The sequence below is a fragment of the Pyricularia oryzae genome, chromosome 6 (assembly GCF_000002495.2).
Source record: "Pyricularia oryzae 70-15 chromosome 6, whole genome shotgun sequence".
NCBI classification, from domain to species: domain Eukaryota; kingdom Fungi; phylum Ascomycota; class Sordariomycetes; order Magnaporthales; family Pyriculariaceae; genus Pyricularia; species Pyricularia oryzae.
Genome location: NC_017853.1, coordinates 1313639 through 1329714, shown reverse-complemented (window position 1 = coordinate 1329714; position 16076 = coordinate 1313639). Strand labels below are relative to the sequence as shown.

Here is a 16076-nt window from a genome sequence, read left to right as displayed (position 1 = left end):
AACGCTACTTCACGTCTTTTATTTGCAAAAGTCCAAAAAAGCTTCGAAGCCAAAGATACCCTTTTGGCTAGCGCCCAGCAAAAAATCAGCTTATTGGAAGCACAACTGGAGGCAATACGGCCGGTTAAAAGGAGGAGGGTGGTTCCGGATCCAAACGAGCTTTTGGTTAACAAACAGAACATTATTGGATTGCAGGAAAATGATATAGAAAATTTGGAACCTTTAGCTGATGAAGAAGAGGTTAATGAACCGGAGAAGCGTGAAAACGATTGTATTTTTGTCCGTTGATAATTTTATATTTAAATCAGTTTATAAAAGTAGGCATTTCGTTGTTAGATTTTCAGGGTGCCGAACAGGGGGGGTGCCGAACAGGGGGTACGCAACGTTAGTGAATAGCTTTTAGACCAATCTACGCCAATATGCCCCAGTTTGGTATAACTAGATACAGCTCCTATATGTCACGGCCCGGGGTAAGCATAGCACGGAAGCTAGTCTATTGGCATCTATCGACGAAGATTCTACTCTGAGCAGAAGAAAGGAAACAAACAAAGTTCTGAGCTTGACGCGACGTAGATAAAGGTATCACCCTGGTGGGTCGTTGGTCAGGGGTCAGGGTTAGGGTCTGGTGATCTCATGGTCCAAATGTCACACTACCCCCTTCCAAACCTCGTATGTCGACGCAGGAGATCATGCGAGGCTCTTGTCAAGTTAACCATGTCGTCGATTTTTCCTTTTACCGTTCAAATCTCCATGCTCTGCCACATTATCCTCCTGATTCGGTTCGTCCAACTTATCCTCGGCAGCGGCTTTTATCCAGATTGCCAATCGCTTCGGCGGTCCTGCGGCATCTTTGTACTTCTTGTGGAAGTCGTCAAGGGCTGTCGCTGAATTCTTGAAGTTTTCAGCCGGGTACCACGTGTCGTCTGGATCACATCCTTGCCATGCGACCTGGTATTGCAATGTCTTACTCCGGCCAAATAATCGGGACGCTAAAACTTTATCGACCACAAACTCTGGTTCTCCGTTGATCTCTTCTGGCGGAGGCGGCTCTCTTTTCTGTTGTGGTAATGGGTCCATTGCGGCTTTGCGGAGGCGGTCTGCGTGGAACAAGTTTTTTCCTTTAAACGATTCAGGTACGTCCAGAACATAGCTATATCCTCGTTCTTCTAGAATCTGCCATGGTCCGGTCCACTGTGAATCCAGTCTGGTCGTCGGTGCGGTCGTCGGAAACCCTTTTTTCTTGACGAAAACATAGTCGTTAACCCCAAAATCTACTGGTCGCCGCTTTTTGTTGGCTTGTTCTTCCTGCCTCGCCTGCGTTTTTAGCGCGTTTTGGCGAGCCAACTCTTGGACTTCTTTAGTCTGGCGGACGATCTGCAGCGCTTTTCGTTTCTGGTCTGAATCAACGGTCGTGGTTGGCAGGTCGGTGGACAGCGGGTTTCGGGGTTCGGTCCCGAGCACTACCTTTAACGGGCACATACCAAGGCTGGAATGCCACGCGGCGTTGTGGGCAAAATCCAAAGCAGGCAAATGTACGCTCCAACTGGTCTGGTATTTGTCGATATAAAACCGTAGCTTTTGGTCCAGTTCCTGGTTGGTTATCTCTACGGCACCTTGTGTTTGAGGGTGCAGGGCGCTGCCGTGTCGGTGTTTAGTACCCGTGAGTTCATTTATCGTCGCCATGAATTCGGAGATGAACGGCCCGGCGTTGTCGCTAATCCAAACGAAAGGTAGTCCTAGGAAACGGTATAGGTATCGGTAATATCGGGAGGCCAGGATTTCTGCTGTGTCGGTCTTCTGTCCTGGGATGGTGGCTATCAGGCGACTGAACTTGCAAACGAACACCCACACGTAGTCGTATCCGAACTTGTCTTTGGGCATGTCCTTTCCGTCAACTGCTACATGTTCCCAAACGTAATTCGGTATCGGTAGCGGATGCAATAGGCCCGGGGTCTTGTCGTGTCTACCTTTATTTCGCTCGCAGTCGTGACAGTTTTTGATGTATTTCCGAATGGTTTGACTTATGCCCTCCCAAAAATACCGTCTTTTGATCAATTGTATCGTCTTGTTCTGTCCTGCGTGGGCGAATATTTTGGGCTCGTGAGCTTCACGGATCAGAGCGGTCCTCAAAAAGATCTGTCCGTCTAAAGTCGTTTCCGGGACGACTAGCTTTCCTTGGTGTTGGCCTAGCTTTTGCTTTTCGTTCTCTTGTCGTATTAACGTTGAGCTCCACATCTCCGACCCCCCTAAAGTCCGGCCCCTAAAAATATCTACTCAGCCACGTCAACCCTTTGTTTTATTTTATAAATATCTAGACGAATTTTTCACTTTAGAACTTGATTTTTGAAGATTCTTGCTCCAAACCTTCCAATGAAACAGTACACTGAAAATCAGCTTCTTGCTGCCATTTCTGACATAAGAAATGGCAAATCAGTTCACAAAACCTCGCAAAAATGGGGTATTCCTCGGAGTACCCTTCACGATCGTTTAAAGGGGGCCCAGTCAATTCAACAAGCGAAAAGATTTTGTCAAAGGCTTTCACAGGAGCAGGAAACCTATTTGGCAGATTGGGTACTTGCGCAGGCCGCGTTAGGCCTTCCGCCAACGCATCAAGAACTACGCTATTTTGCGGAACGAATTCTTCAGGCCGCCGGAGAAAGAAAAAGCCTTGGGAAACATTGGGTTAGCCGTTTTATAGCCCGATATCCAATTTTGAAAACCCAAAGACCCCGGCGAATAGAAAATGCCCGGGTTAATGGGGCTACAACCGAGGTAATTAAATCTTGGTGGTCCTATTTGAAAAATCCCGTTGTCGATACTATAAAACCGGCCAACCGTTGGAATATGGACGAAACAGGTATAATGGAAGGCAAAGGATCTAATGGCCTGGTGTTAGGGCGTAATAAAATCCGGCCATTACAGTGAAAAGAGCCTGGAACGCGGGGTTGGACGAGCATAATCGAATGTGTATCAGCTACGGGGGCTGTTATACCTCCCCTCGTTATATTTAAGGGGAAAAACGTACAGCAACAATGGTTTCCAGCTGATTTAAGTCCTTTCGATACCTGGCAATTTCATGCAACCGAAAACGGGTGGACAAATAATGAAACAGGTATCGAATGGTTAAAAAAGGTGTTTATTCCGTATACCCAACCTTTAACCCCTGAAAAGCGGTTATTAGTTCTGGATGGCCATGGATCACATATAACGGACGAATTTATGCTTCTTTGCTTGCAAAACAATATTCAACTCCTATATTTACCCCCTCATTCGTCACACGTTCTTCAACCGTTGGATTTATCGGTTTTTGGGCCGTTAAAGGAAGCTTATCGACGTCACCTGGGATTTGTAAACCAGTTTTGCTGTTCAACGGTTGTTGGGAAACGAAACTTTCTACTTTGCTATCGAAAAGCCAGATCAAAAGCATTTATAGCAAAAACCATTCAATCTGGTTGGCGTACGACGGGGTTATGGCCGGTGAACTTGGCAAAACCACTTTTAAACCCTTTTTTATTAGAAAATAGCAACGCCAACGTCGAAAAAGGTAAAAATAACGGCTTCCAAAGGGATAAAACACCGGAAAATCCAACCCAAAAAATTAACGACCAGTCTTTACTTATTTGGAAAACCCCTAAAACGACCCGAGATATTCGACTTCAACTACAGGAAATTTCCCGGTCCGAAAAAAGTAACGCCACTTCACGGCTTTTGTTTGCAAAAGTCCAAAAAAGCTTCGAAACCAAGGATATCTTATTGGCTGAAGCTCAGCAAAAAATCAGTTTGTTAAAAGCAAAATTGGAGGCGGTACGGCCGGTCAAAAGGAAAAGGGTGATTCCGGATCCCAACGAGCTTTTGGTCAGCAAAAAAAACGTTTATGAAGCACAGGAAAATAATAGGGACTGTTTAGAAGCTTTGAACGATGGAGAAGAGGTTAGCGAACCGGGAGAGCCTGACAATGATTGTATTATTGTGCGTTGATAGGTTTACATTTAAATCGGTTTATAAAAGGGGTATTTCGTCGTTACATTTTTCAAGGGGGCCGGACTTTAGGGGGGTCGGAGATGTGGAGCCCAACGTTAGGTCTACCAAATCTGCGCCGCTCACCACGTGGGCGTTTGGGTCGGCAGTGCTGACGGCGGCCACCGTAGGTGTGATCTTCTTAGGTGGGATTAAAGTCATTGTTCGTTCTTCTTTTTCCCGAGCTTTAACTGTTGGAAGGTCTGCCGTCTTGCGGGACAGGGCATCGGCGGCTATGTTGTCTTTGCCGCGGCGGTACTGAAACGTAATGTTGAAGTTGGCCAGGAAATCTGCCCAACGCACCTGTCGAGTCGAAAGGAGTCGTTTTGTGGAATAGTAAACTAAAGCTTGGTGGTCTGTAATCACGAAAAAGCTTGTCCCCAACAATTCTGGTTCGTAATGTTTCAGCGTTTGAACCACTGCCAGCAGCTCTCGGTCTTGGATCGGGTATGCGCGTTCTGCTGGGGTCATCGTTTTTGAGAAATATCCCACAGGCTTCCATTCTCCACCCGGTTGCTGTTGCCAGATTGCTCCGCCGGTCGCGTTGCGTGAAGCGTCGGTTTCTACCTTGGTCGGTCGGCCTGGGGTGAAAAATGCCATAACCGGTGCATCGCAGGCTAAACGTTTCATTTCCTCAAATGCTCGCCTCTGTTCGGGGCCTATAGCGAATTTGGCGTCTTTTTTCAACAGTCGGTTCAACGGCTCAGCGACGCTGCTGGCATGGTGGCAAAACATTCGAATGTAATTGCACAATCCCAAAAAGGAACGCACGGCTGTTTTGGACGTGAGGTCTTCGAACTTCCAATCGCTAATTGCCTGCAGTTTGTTTGGATCGATACGGATGCCCAGACCTGCGTCCATAACAATGCCAAGATAATCGACCGTGGTAACGTTGAATCGAGACTTTTTAATATCTCCCTGGAGGTCGACTCGGCTTAATCGGTAAATAACCTCTTCTACTTGGTCCCAATGTTCTTCTTCGTTTCCGTCGGAATAAACCAAAACATCGTCGGCGTATGCGCTGGCGAACAAGTCCAAAAGTTCATTTAGCTGAGCGTTGATAAATGACTGCCACCAAGCTGGGCCGACCTTTAGCCCAAAGGGAAGCACCTTCCATTGAAAGGTGCCTTGTCGGGTGCGAAAAGCAGTGAGGTACTCTGAGCCAACCGCCATACGTAACCGGTTGAAAGCTCGAATAATGTCGATTTTTGTAAACCTCTTTGCATTGCGACAATTAAAAATAGTTCCGTTGACATCCGGGGCTGGTACGAATCGATCTTTCAAAAATTGGTTGATCCATCGGTAGTCGGTGCAAAATCGGCGTTCTTTGGAGTGTGGTTTAGGTACAAACAGGACAGGCGCTGGGTCGGCCTGCATACAGGGTTCGATAAACCCAATGCGCAGCAGCTCGTCGACTGTTTCCTTTTCGAGCGGCAGGAATTCCACAGGTGTCCTGTACGTCGGAGGCGATCCTGTTTTCGGCTTGTCTAGCTCCAAAATTACATCGTGCCCTGGGCGATGTGGAGGCAGGTTAGTGGAAGCTGCTTTCGAAAAGAATCCCTCCAGGTGAGCGAGTCGGGATGGCAGTTTGCTTCGGACCAGTTCGACATGGTCGGGGTCTTCATCTTCCGGGAACGGGATTGGTTCTCCCTTGTTGGTTTTCCATTGGTACGAACGGCCGACGGCAGATAGGCTGATGGCGGGTTTTTCGGGTCCAATTTCTAACGTGATGGGCTGCGTGGGTAATGGGCACGATTTCCATCGCTTTTGTCGGGGGTCGGTGTCCAGTTTGTGTTGAAGGGCGGCTATATTTACAACGTCTCGGTCCTCACCCAAGACGACCGGGGTCGTTGGTCTGGGTTCTAAAGAGGTTATTTGGCGCCACGGTCGTCGAAGTATTTGCACCCTTTTGGTTTCCTGTTCGAATGCTCGGTCGCGCCGCTCTGCATCGGCTTGTGCAACCGGATCGGGCTTGTCCAACATGTTCGGAAGTCTAATGGCTGGCGAGAATTTTGCCAGCGACGGTGTCCTTTCAGGCCATGCGAACGTTTGCGTTTTCGGGTGGATCCAAACATCCTGTTCAACTAGCCAATCCTGCCCAATAAACATATCATGTCCACTTTCCGTCACGTAAAACATTTGGTTGCTGAACCGGCGTCCATCGATTTCCAAGGTCGCTTTTAGTTTGTGCGTAATGCGTCCTGCGTCCTGTTTGCGGTAATCCGACAAAAGTAGCGGGGTTTTTAACCTTTGAAGCCGGGCTCCTAGCCGTTCTGCGGCTTGTTTAGCGATTGCTGGGCTGATCAAAAGAGAAATGTCTGCTCCGGTGTCACAAAGAGCTTTAACTGATAATGCTACGCCATTAACCTGTATCTGAGTTCGAATGATGAAAGATTTAGGTCGTGGGTTACTACCAATCTGAGCTATCGTAGACATCTGGACCACCGAGGAGGCTTTTGGCGGTCTCACTCTTTTCCCGATCGCTTTTGCTCGTCATTAATGCTGTGGTTGTCCTCAAAATCCAAGGCCCTGACTGCTTTCGTTTTATTGGGGCATTCAAATGATTTATGTCCTTCTTTCCCGCACGCGAAGCAAGTGTTGGCTTCCCAATGAACCATCTTTTCAGTTTCTGTCAAACCACGTCCTGTGGCTTCTGTTGTTTTAGGTACCATGTCGCTTCTTTCTCCTTTGTTCGGGTTGCTGGATTCGTAATAGCGTCCTCGATTGCTTTTCCTGTTTTTGTCTGGGCTGTAGGGGTATTTCTCTTTTCTATCTTTACCGCGACTTCTCTGTTTTCGCTCTTCTCGTTCCCGATACGCTCGCTGAGTGCTGTGAGCTGCATCGGCCACCAAATTTGCGAATTCTTCATAAGATATTCTGGGGTCCTTGCTGTCTCGTAACAGCCGGTGATCGAGGTCTGCCGGGATATGTTGCCACAGCGTAGTTTTGCGTTCTCCTGCTGGTACTCCAATTTTATCGGCGAGAGCATTCACCTCGGCAATGAAACTGTAAACGTCATTACCTGGTCCGCATTCAAAATACATTTTTGATAGTTTTTCCCATGCTTCGGACGCTTGATTGCTGTTATGGTACACCGTGGCCAAAACCTGGATCATCTCTGCCACGCATGAATACGGTTGGGTCTCTGAATTGTATCTGGTCTCCAGCATCGTTGCTGGTCGGTCGTCCAACAGGCTGAACAGTTTTGCCATGCGGCTTCGTTCAGTTCGGAAGGTTGTGTTATCCTCTTCGAAATAATCTGCTAATTTCGTAATCCAGCGGTCAAAAGTGGTTGAACTGCCGGAAAATGTACCTGGATCTGATCCTCTACTTTTGGCTCTTTCACTGTAGTGCGGGTTGGCTGCTTCTTGGCTATGGCCGTACGGCTTAAATGCTTTCCTGCTGGCTAGGCCGGTCGGTTCGAACCTGGTGCCTCCAAAGGCGCTATTTTCGGGTGTGGCTTGTCGGGCTTCCGGTTGGTTGTTCTGTCTTTCGGTTTGCAGGCGTGTAATAACTGCCTGTAGCCTAGCGATCTCGCTGGCTAGGTCATTTCCGTCTGCCATCATGTTTGGGTTTGTTTCCGGTGTTGTATACCTTGCTTCTGCAAACTCGAATTCGTCTAAATTTTCCTCAGGCGTTTCTATACTAGGCCACGCGGTGTTCGAAAGAGAATCAACTTCGATTTCGTCTTCGAGGGTGGAATTGGTGTTTGGCGTGAAATCGGTTTCACTCTCTGGTCGGGTCGGGTCGTCGGTGGAGCGATCTGTTTGCTCCGTTTTGTTTGAAATCAACCTTTGTGATTTCCTGCTCGCAGGTGGATGGTCCTTCAGCCTGGGCATAGGTTGGGGTCGGTCTGGGTTTGAAGTTGACGTCTTTGTCAGTCTCCGGTCGGGTCTGGTCTGTCGAGTGCGGATTTATTTTCGTCGCTCGCCAGCGGCGTGAAAATAGTTTGTTGCGCCTTATTTGTTAATCGCTAGGCCAGCGATTCTTTTGAGAGTAGAATTGTGTCACGGCCCGGGGTAAGCATAGCACGGAAGCTAGTCTATTGGCATCTATCGACGAAGATTCTACTCTGAGCAGAAGAAAGGAAACAAACAAAGTTCTGAGCTTGACGCGACGTAGATAAAGGTATCACCCTGGTGGGTCGTTGGTCAGGGGTCAGGGTTAGGGTCTGGTGATCTCATGGTCCAAATGTCACACTATATAACCAAGCCGATACAGTGTTTGTGCTGTGGCTTTGACCTGGAGACAAGCACAGCCTACAAATCTTTTCCCTTGAGCAACATCTTCACTGCGAATCTTCCTATTGTACAGAAAGAACAATCTATATACCTCTTTTCCCGCCTTTTCTTACCAATAATGCCGGTAATGAAGAGCCAACTTCCAAAAATTCCCATGGTCTTCGCCATTGTCATGGCCGTCATCGCCATTGGCAACGGCGCACCCACACCTATCAAGGCTTTGGCTGTCCGTGACGGCCCCGAACTTGACATCATGCGCGCGGCGGTTCACGCAGAGCTCTTCCCAACAATCATCGAGACACATATAATTTTTGCTATTACTGCATTATCAATAGTCCTAGCGGTTATATGCATATTGGTCTCGTGTATCGCACGTCTTTGTTCGTGATCTTTCGGGTTAAGCCCCGAGATGTCGTGAATTGTGGCCAATACATCTTTTGAGGCCACATTGGGGGACTCTTCAACTCGTGTATATACTTTTCTACAGCAATTTATGAAGAATCTAAGGCAGCATGTCTAGTTATAGAGCCGGTACGGGTACGTAAGATGTTAATTGGGCTATGGACATATTATAGTTTATGTGATTTCTACCGCCCTTTACATTTGAAACGGGCATATTTGCCCCAAGTCGTCCGCTTTGTCAAGGATCCTGTTGTCTCTTTGTAGATCCATCCAAGAGCTGGGCTTTATTTCTGCCAAGTCCTACCGCTTCAAGGTGATGCCACTAGACAAGTACGTAGCCCGACGGCTGGACAACGGTTTCACTGCCACAGCCGAAAAACAGGCACTTGCCGAGGCAAATGAGGAAAAAGACAGGTACATCTTTTCGGACGCGCTGGCTGAAAACTTCCCCGACATTGTCGAGCTTCGGTACCAAATTCTGGGCGTGCTGTTCGCCGGCTGCGACACCACGGCCTCGCTCATTAGTTGGGTGTTTTACAACCTCGCGCGCGACCCGGCCCGGTACCTAAAGCTGAGGGCAAAAGGCACGGGTGGGAGTTTATACCGGTAGGTTTGCTTTTTATTCTTGTGTTTTTCTTTCGTCCTTGTTTCGCGTTTATAAATGATGATTTAACACGTTTCTGCCCCGCTTGTTTAGTTTGGTGGAGGACCTCGAATTTGCCCCGGCCAACAGTCGGCACTGACCAAACCTGCGTACGTGGTCGTGAGGCTGTTGCAACGATTCGACCGGATAGAAAGCTGGGATTCAGAGCAGAATGCGAAGCACAATGCGACGGCCGCAATGTGCTCTGAAACGGGAGTCAAGGTCAAATTGCACACGGGGGGTGCCTGGGAATAGGTTTTTGAGGTTCAGCGCCACTACTCCGTTTGTCAATCTTGAAGCTTTATCTACAAGCCAAAGAAAAAGGTTTTAATGCAACAGAGTCGGGTTTTGAGACTCTTGGAGTTAGTTATCCAAAAACCCTATTGCAGCGATACAGCTCCTGTTATATGGGTGTGCCAGACCATGTTGCTTAAGCGTTTGAAGTTCAAAGGCTCCTGGCAGGTTGTAAACAATTGGAATTTTCGACTGCTCGACAGAGCTGACGGTCTTTTGAGGCGGACATGTCTGTCTGAGATCTAAGGCGTGGTACCAGCGGCTGATATGAAAAACCGTTTTACTAAAGCATCGTGCCGAGTTTGCTGGATCGCCTCAAGCTGCGAATCTCCTTACAACTGTTCTCTCTCTCAACGTCCACCTTTGAATTTAGCAGACGAGTGGCCATAGCGGTTGCTATCACTGCGGTTTGTCCGGGAGGACGAAAAGGACGAGGTGCCTTCCTTAGGCTGTCCAAAACAGTGTGTCAGACGGGTATCTGGACTGTGGTCATCTTGTGAGTTTGAAACTTGAAATATTGGGCAGCATAAAGCTCTTACCGGAGAGTTTTGATAGACTATGCCGATAGCGGAGGCATGAGACAGGATTTGGTCTCATCCAGATGAGCTACCGCCAGATCCGCCGTGGTCCTGGCCATTTGATCCGCTCGAAGACATCTTTTATCGTGTGTGGTTTGTGGTAGCTATTTGGTATGATTTGAATGGTGAGTGAACTTGGGTTCGATGGTGATTAAAAGACTGGGCAGGACGTGGAATAATATAGGAAGCCTCGCGTTATGTAGCAGAAAATGTATTTTCGGGGACCAGATATGCGAGCGGGCTCTTTGACTGCAATTGTCGCCTCGCTCATATTTATAGAAAACGGGTAGACTTTGGAGCTAAGCCGCAACACCCGTCACACGCCACATTCTGCAGAACTAGTAATAGAGGTGAACGTTATGACGTTATCCACCGTAGCTTGCTAAGGCACTAAAATGCGGCTACTGCCCTCTGTTCAAATGCCTGCAAATTGCAGTTAGGCGAGCTCCATTCAACCCCTTTCCGACTGGAGGTCATCCGCACGTTAGCCGGCGGGATGTTTCTTCATCTTCATCAACATCCATCATTACAGCGCAAATAACGTATTCCATATCAACAATGCCTATATAAAAACTAAAGCCCACAATTAGATTTGACCAAAAAAGTATCAGTCGTATGAAAACCAAGGTTGAGATACCAACAGAGCTTATCTGCCCTCCGTCCATGCTTCGGATACATCCTCCCAACTTATTTGAATGACATATTATTAGGTTTGGTAGCTCATTTCCTATTTTCGTTCCTTTATGACCCGTACCAATAGCACTACGAAACACGAAAGACCTTATTACGAACGAGAACAGTGTCTTAACGGGGCTTCGGCGGCGGCGGTTTGGGCACCCCGGTCGTGTCGTACGCGTCGCGCATCAAACTCGGTTGGATGATTTGCATGATCATTTTGGAGAAATAGCACGTGTATGCTGGTGTGACTAATAAAAGAGTTAGGCTCTATCCTTAAATCCTAAAGGGAGGTCCAGGTTGAAACTTACCGTTTCTTTGGCAGCTTTCCCTAGAGGTTCAAGATGTCCGGCTTTCGTGTAGAGGTGTTGAGCGAAGGTAGAGGATAAAATGGGAGGGCAAAGGTTCAGGACGAGATTTTAGGACAGACAGTCCCGACAAGTGGGAGACGTATGAAATTTATACAATTAAGAAGTGCGATGTGTAGAAAAAAGGGGGACGATTCCGGATCTTACCGTAATGAGATCTCGCTGGGCATCTTGGCGTACTGCAAGGTTTGTTTTGAGGGTTTTGAGGGTCTGATACGCAACTGCTGTGCTTATTTCGTGACAAAGGAAAGTCTCAATTGGGAATTTAAAGTCAAGTAAAAATGGTAGCAAGGTCGTTTCTGGTTACATATCGTACCTACTAGCGAATAACATCTCTATTATAGACGCCTTCCGGGCCCAGGCTACGATTTTAAAAACCAAGCGAGAGATCACTCGGGAGCAGATGCTGAGCGACCCTGTTAGGTTAAAATATGCAGGGACTAGAGAGGAGCTTGGCAATGTCGAACGATGTGGCAAAACCACTCCAACTCAGGCATTTAAATTTTTCAAGAATTTCTGTCATTCTCGAACCCTTTCTATGTATCCATGATCTAGGTTTGAAACCGGGTTGGTAAACCGTAAGCTTCTTAGGGAAAACTTCTTCAGCAGGCATTGTAGGTAGTACCTTCGTCTTTTTTATAATCGTTGTTGGTGTGCAAAAAGGTGGGAAAATGGGCATGTAGCTGGCTTGCCTATTTCTGTGTATCTTGCTCGAGCTTATTGTCGAGTCATTTGCACTCGACGAGCGCTTGTCTCACGAGATGGCACATCTGAAGAGGATCTGAGATGGACCGACGAAGGGTGACTATGGGTTTAAAATGAGTAGTTCGATTTGTCGTTAAAGGGTCGTTATCATATATCGCACCGGGCTGGACCATTTTCTACCTCAATGCTACAGTATCGGAAATGATTGCACACCACCATTGGATGAGATGAATTTCCCAGGATTTCGGTCAACAACAAAGTCATTATATTGTTAGTGTGTGTGTGTTTAATCTCAGGGGAGCTGACATCCGGATCGTATTTTCTATTTTTATCTGATTAGTCAGGGCGTGCATTGATACTAGGCTCCAAAGCACATTTTCCATTGTCCACAGGTGGCAACATGGCAGTCTCAGCGAACGGGTACTCGCAGTTTTATCGCTCCGGCTGAATTTGATACGTATCGCATTGCCATGCAAGTTGCCGTCGGCTCTGCCTAACCTGTGACACCCGACAGACAAAGGCCTTTCGTAATTGCTGCTTTGTTTGCCGCTGACGTAGTTGATAATTCCGGTTGCACAATGGGATGACGGTGCGCTTTCTAGTACCGAAACGCACAAATTTCGGTCTTCCCGCAAAATCAGCAAGGTGGCTGGAAAGGGTCTTTGAGTTGGCCTAAACAGGTCTTAAAACCACAAGAACAAAAACGAAATGTTCAGTTCTATCGTGGATCTTCTGAGAGAGGATTTGCCCAGCGCTTCCTTTTTTAGAATGCCTGGAAAGGACCCGAAGATTTCCAAGAAAGACTGGGTGCAAGAGTTCCCTGAAGTAAAAGCAGGACTTCGAGACGCAACCTTGAGCTGCATCGAAGAACGGCCCGGTCAAAAATATGGTCATCCTCAAAATCTAGCAGAAGATCGTATGAAGCGACTTACATCTAGCACGAACGTATTTCATGAGCTCATCGAACAAGAAGCAGACGTTACCCGAGACTTTCAAAGACACTTGTCTCTTCCATGTCGTCAGGCTTGGGACGGGCTCAACGTATTCGAGCGCTCGCAATCAGGACCACCAGGGGCTACCACTGATTCCAAAACCATCGACCATTATTTTTCGTTGATGGTCGAGAGTCATAAGTACTGCTTGTGCGCGGGCGAGCTGAAGCCATGGGGTGTCATTCAGAAGGACGAATGGTCCGGGGCCAAGATTATGGGAACAGTCACCAAAAGGCTAGGGCAAGAGATGAGAGGGTTAGTAAACATACATCACGATTGCGGAGCGTTCTCGGTCACTAACAGATTTGGTACTCTTAAGATACGCCTACAAGTACGACTGCCCGCAGGTTTTTGTCTATGACTCCCGACACCTCTTGATTTTTCAGTTTCACGCGACCACTCGAGAAGACATCAGAAGTCAAGACTGTTTGATTGACACATGGGTTATTCCGCGCTCAAGTCAGTCTCACGGGGTCAACATTACGATGCGGGAAGCGCTGGATACATTGCTTCGGTGTGGATGGATGCGTGTCGTTGGCCAATTAAGTCGTCGTTCAAACATTCAAATCGGGGAATGGATGCAAGAGTTTGAGTATTGGTCTGGGAGGCCCCGATGGAGGCATTGCAGTCTAAACAGCATCAGGCTGTCGCATCCAGACGGATACCGGCGTAAATATGATGCTGGGGCAGGGAGGTGGTATTGGCATGCCAATGGCCAATTTGTCAGCTGGTCCAGTCCTCAGCTTAGGAGCAGCACGTGATATGGAGCGCAAGAAACGTCCGGAGGAGGCCTAGTCAAGCACAGGACTCGATGTGCAACAGCTAGATCAATTGGACAGGACATGAGAAACTGAAAGATTTTCTATCTCCAGAGTTGTGGATAGGCCATTGATTTTGGAGTGACAAAGGTTGATACGCTTGGGTGACTGTGCTTCTTTAAACGTCGTGCTTTGGGTCAAGCAGAACTGTTCAAATGATTCTGTTCCCTCCTTGTTTTGTTCTTTTCCAGAGTTTGGGAGAGAACATCAATCAACCTTGGACCGGAATAGTACCAGGTTGGTGACAATCATTTTACCAATCTATTTGGGGTGAACTTTGGTGCCTAGCCCACTTACAAAAAATGGGCCTTAGTGGTCCGTTGTCAAAATGTGACCCAGATCTGGTACTCCAAGACCACTTTGGATAAAAACGGAGCAAATATGCGAATCTTGTTTGGATTGCCTATGCAGTACCAGCACGACAAAATAATGTGAACCAAAGACAAAAAAGCCCTAGCACTACAAATCATTATACATACGACTCACCCTATCAAATGGCTTTTGGGTTAGGTCCCAGTAAATACTTAGGGATTGGCAATACCAATAAGGCAGGAGTTGGGAATGAGAGGAGAGGTAGGCGATAATTTTGACCGTCATAGTAAATACAGGTAAACACAGGGGAGGGAAGGGAAGGGAGCTTTTCCGTCCTACGCGTACAACGTATTACCTCAGGCATGTTCGATAGGCTGAGTCTGTCAAGGGGTGTTCCTGTACCTATTCGTCCACGCCTAGTTAGGTTCCGCGAAAAAGGTCCAAATTTGGTCTTTGGAGATCTCTGTGACAACAACCCAAGCATCCTCCACCATTCATGGGTCAGACCCACCTTTGTTAGCGATTCACACCCAAACACACCAATAAGCTTAACAGCTGAAGAATTTTCGCCCTCCGGGCGCTGGTCGTCATGGCCTCACCAGAGGTCTCAAACCGCCGCGCGCGCCCGCAGAGCACGCCGCAGGCTTTGCCGCAGGGCCAGGCCGAGTCGGGACACGTATCTCTCGACACGCGCACCGCTAACGCGCCTCAGCCGGCTGGCCGCGGAAGGTACTCCAGCCTCCCGGCCCTGGCCATCAAAACACTGCAGCAGGAGTTGGAAAACGTGGAAACAGTCGGCAGCTGGCTCGAAGAGGTCTTTGCAGCCAAGCTCGAAAGTTTACAGGCCCCGGAGGACGCCGCGCTTAGGAGAATTGTTCTTGAACTTGACGACGTGATCAGCGGCTGGTTCCTCAGTCGCACCCTCCCTGAAAAAGAGCGTTCGCGCTCCCCGTCGCGTTCGCCGACCAGTTCCAGCGAAAGGCGCAGCATTTTAATTACGAGGACGGGCACGGCGTCGTCGGCCTCTAAAGGCAGAGGCACGCCCACTAACAAATCGGTCACATGGGCCGAGCGAGCCGCCACGCCACCAGCGGCGGCCCCAACGCGAATCTTAACCCCGGCCACGCGCTCGTACCCGATACGTACGACGCCCGGCAATGCACCTGACAGCTCCGCAACTCCCTCCCAATCGGGCCGGGACCGCTCCCAAGCCCCGAAACGTTTGACAGAACAGCCGTCCAACCGCATCCTGATCCGCGTAAATGACAAATTGCGGATGGTGACGAGGGAGCCATACGCGGTAACGACCAAACTGGCCGAATTGGTCTCGGTGCCACACAGTGAAATCCCAAACGCCAAGCGTACCCCCACGGGCTGGGGTGTTACGGTGGCCTCTGAGGAAACACGGCAAAAACTCCTCAACCCCAGCGCGGTCAAGGCCATTATGGACGCATTGGACGCGCGGGAAGTCACTGTCCCGACAACCTGGCACACATACGCCGTCTCTGGAGTGCCCCGAACGCTCAATTGCCTGGACGGAAGAAAGGACGTACATGAGGTAATCCAGGAGGAGATTACCGTGGCAGCAGGCCAGCAGCCAGTCAACTGGCATATTTCCAAACATGGTTACGACCCACATACGGCTGAGGGCACGTGGATAGTGTCCTTCCTTCAACCCGTAAAGCCCTTTCAGCTTTTTGGAGTGTCGAAACGTGCGCGGAAGGTTGAAAAATCACGCAAAATTACACACCACCACGACGGTTGCCAGGGATATTGCGAAATACGTCGCTGCGTACGGCAAGCGCGTTGCGGCATATGTGGTGAAGCAAAACATGCGACAGAGGAAGAGCCGTGCAAGGCAGCCCCCAAATGCGTCAATTGCCACGGCCATTTCCCATCCGGACATGAGAATTGCCCTGCCCGACCTTTAGTGGTAAATGGGAAGTTTGAACGACCTTCACAGCGTAAACTAAAGGGGATCCGCAGAATCGGACGTGCCAACCGTGCCGCGATTATCAACGACCGGGCTGA

The 16076-nt window shown here is 48.6% G+C and overlaps 5 protein-coding genes across 5 annotated transcripts; 3 read left to right on the top strand and 2 right to left on the bottom strand.

Annotated features, from left to right (window-relative positions):
* Positions 1-6363: 6363 nt before the first annotated feature.
* Positions 6364-8217, bottom strand: MGG_17652 (uncharacterized protein). Its single transcript, XM_003719486.1, has one exon. It carries the CDS (start codon positions 7854-7856, stop codon positions 6483-6485), a length of 1374 nt encoding a protein of 457 aa, XP_003719534.1. The 5' UTR covers positions 7857-8217; the 3' UTR covers positions 6364-6482.
* A 759-nt stretch (positions 8218-8976) lies between these two features.
* MGG_17651 (uncharacterized protein) lies at positions 8977-9558 on the top strand (the record flags this gene model as incomplete). Its single annotated transcript, XM_003719485.1, has 2 exons — positions 8977-9250; positions 9455-9558. 2 exons carry the CDS (start codon positions 8977-8979, stop codon positions 9556-9558), a joined length of 378 nt encoding a protein of 125 aa, XP_003719533.1.
* Positions 9559-10979: 1421 nt separating this feature from the next.
* Positions 10980-11388, bottom strand: MGG_17650 (uncharacterized protein; the record flags this gene model as incomplete). Its single annotated transcript, XM_003719484.1, has 3 exons — positions 10980-11101; positions 11162-11181; positions 11366-11388. The coding sequence occupies 3 exons, from the start codon at positions 11386-11388 to the stop codon at positions 10980-10982; spliced, it is 165 nt and encodes a 54-aa protein (XP_003719532.1).
* A 1243-nt stretch (positions 11389-12631) lies between these two features.
* Positions 12632-13293, top strand: MGG_17649 (uncharacterized protein; the record flags this gene model as incomplete). Its single annotated transcript, XM_003719483.1, has 2 exons — positions 12632-13170; positions 13248-13293. 2 exons carry the CDS (start codon positions 12632-12634, stop codon positions 13291-13293), a joined length of 585 nt encoding a protein of 194 aa, XP_003719531.1.
* A 1001-nt stretch (positions 13294-14294) lies between these two features.
* MGG_17648 (uncharacterized protein) lies at positions 14295-16076 on the top strand (the record flags this gene model as incomplete). The annotated part of the gene is made up of 3 exons (XM_003719482.1): positions 14295-14306; positions 14758-15837; positions 16032-16076. 3 exons carry the CDS (start codon positions 14295-14297, stop codon positions 16074-16076), a joined length of 1137 nt encoding a protein of 378 aa, XP_003719530.1.

Coding starts and splice junctions, on each gene's coding strand:
- MGG_17652 (XM_003719486.1), bottom strand. CDS start 7,856: ATGCCCAGGCTGAAGGACCATCCACCTGCGAGCAGGAAATCACAAAGG.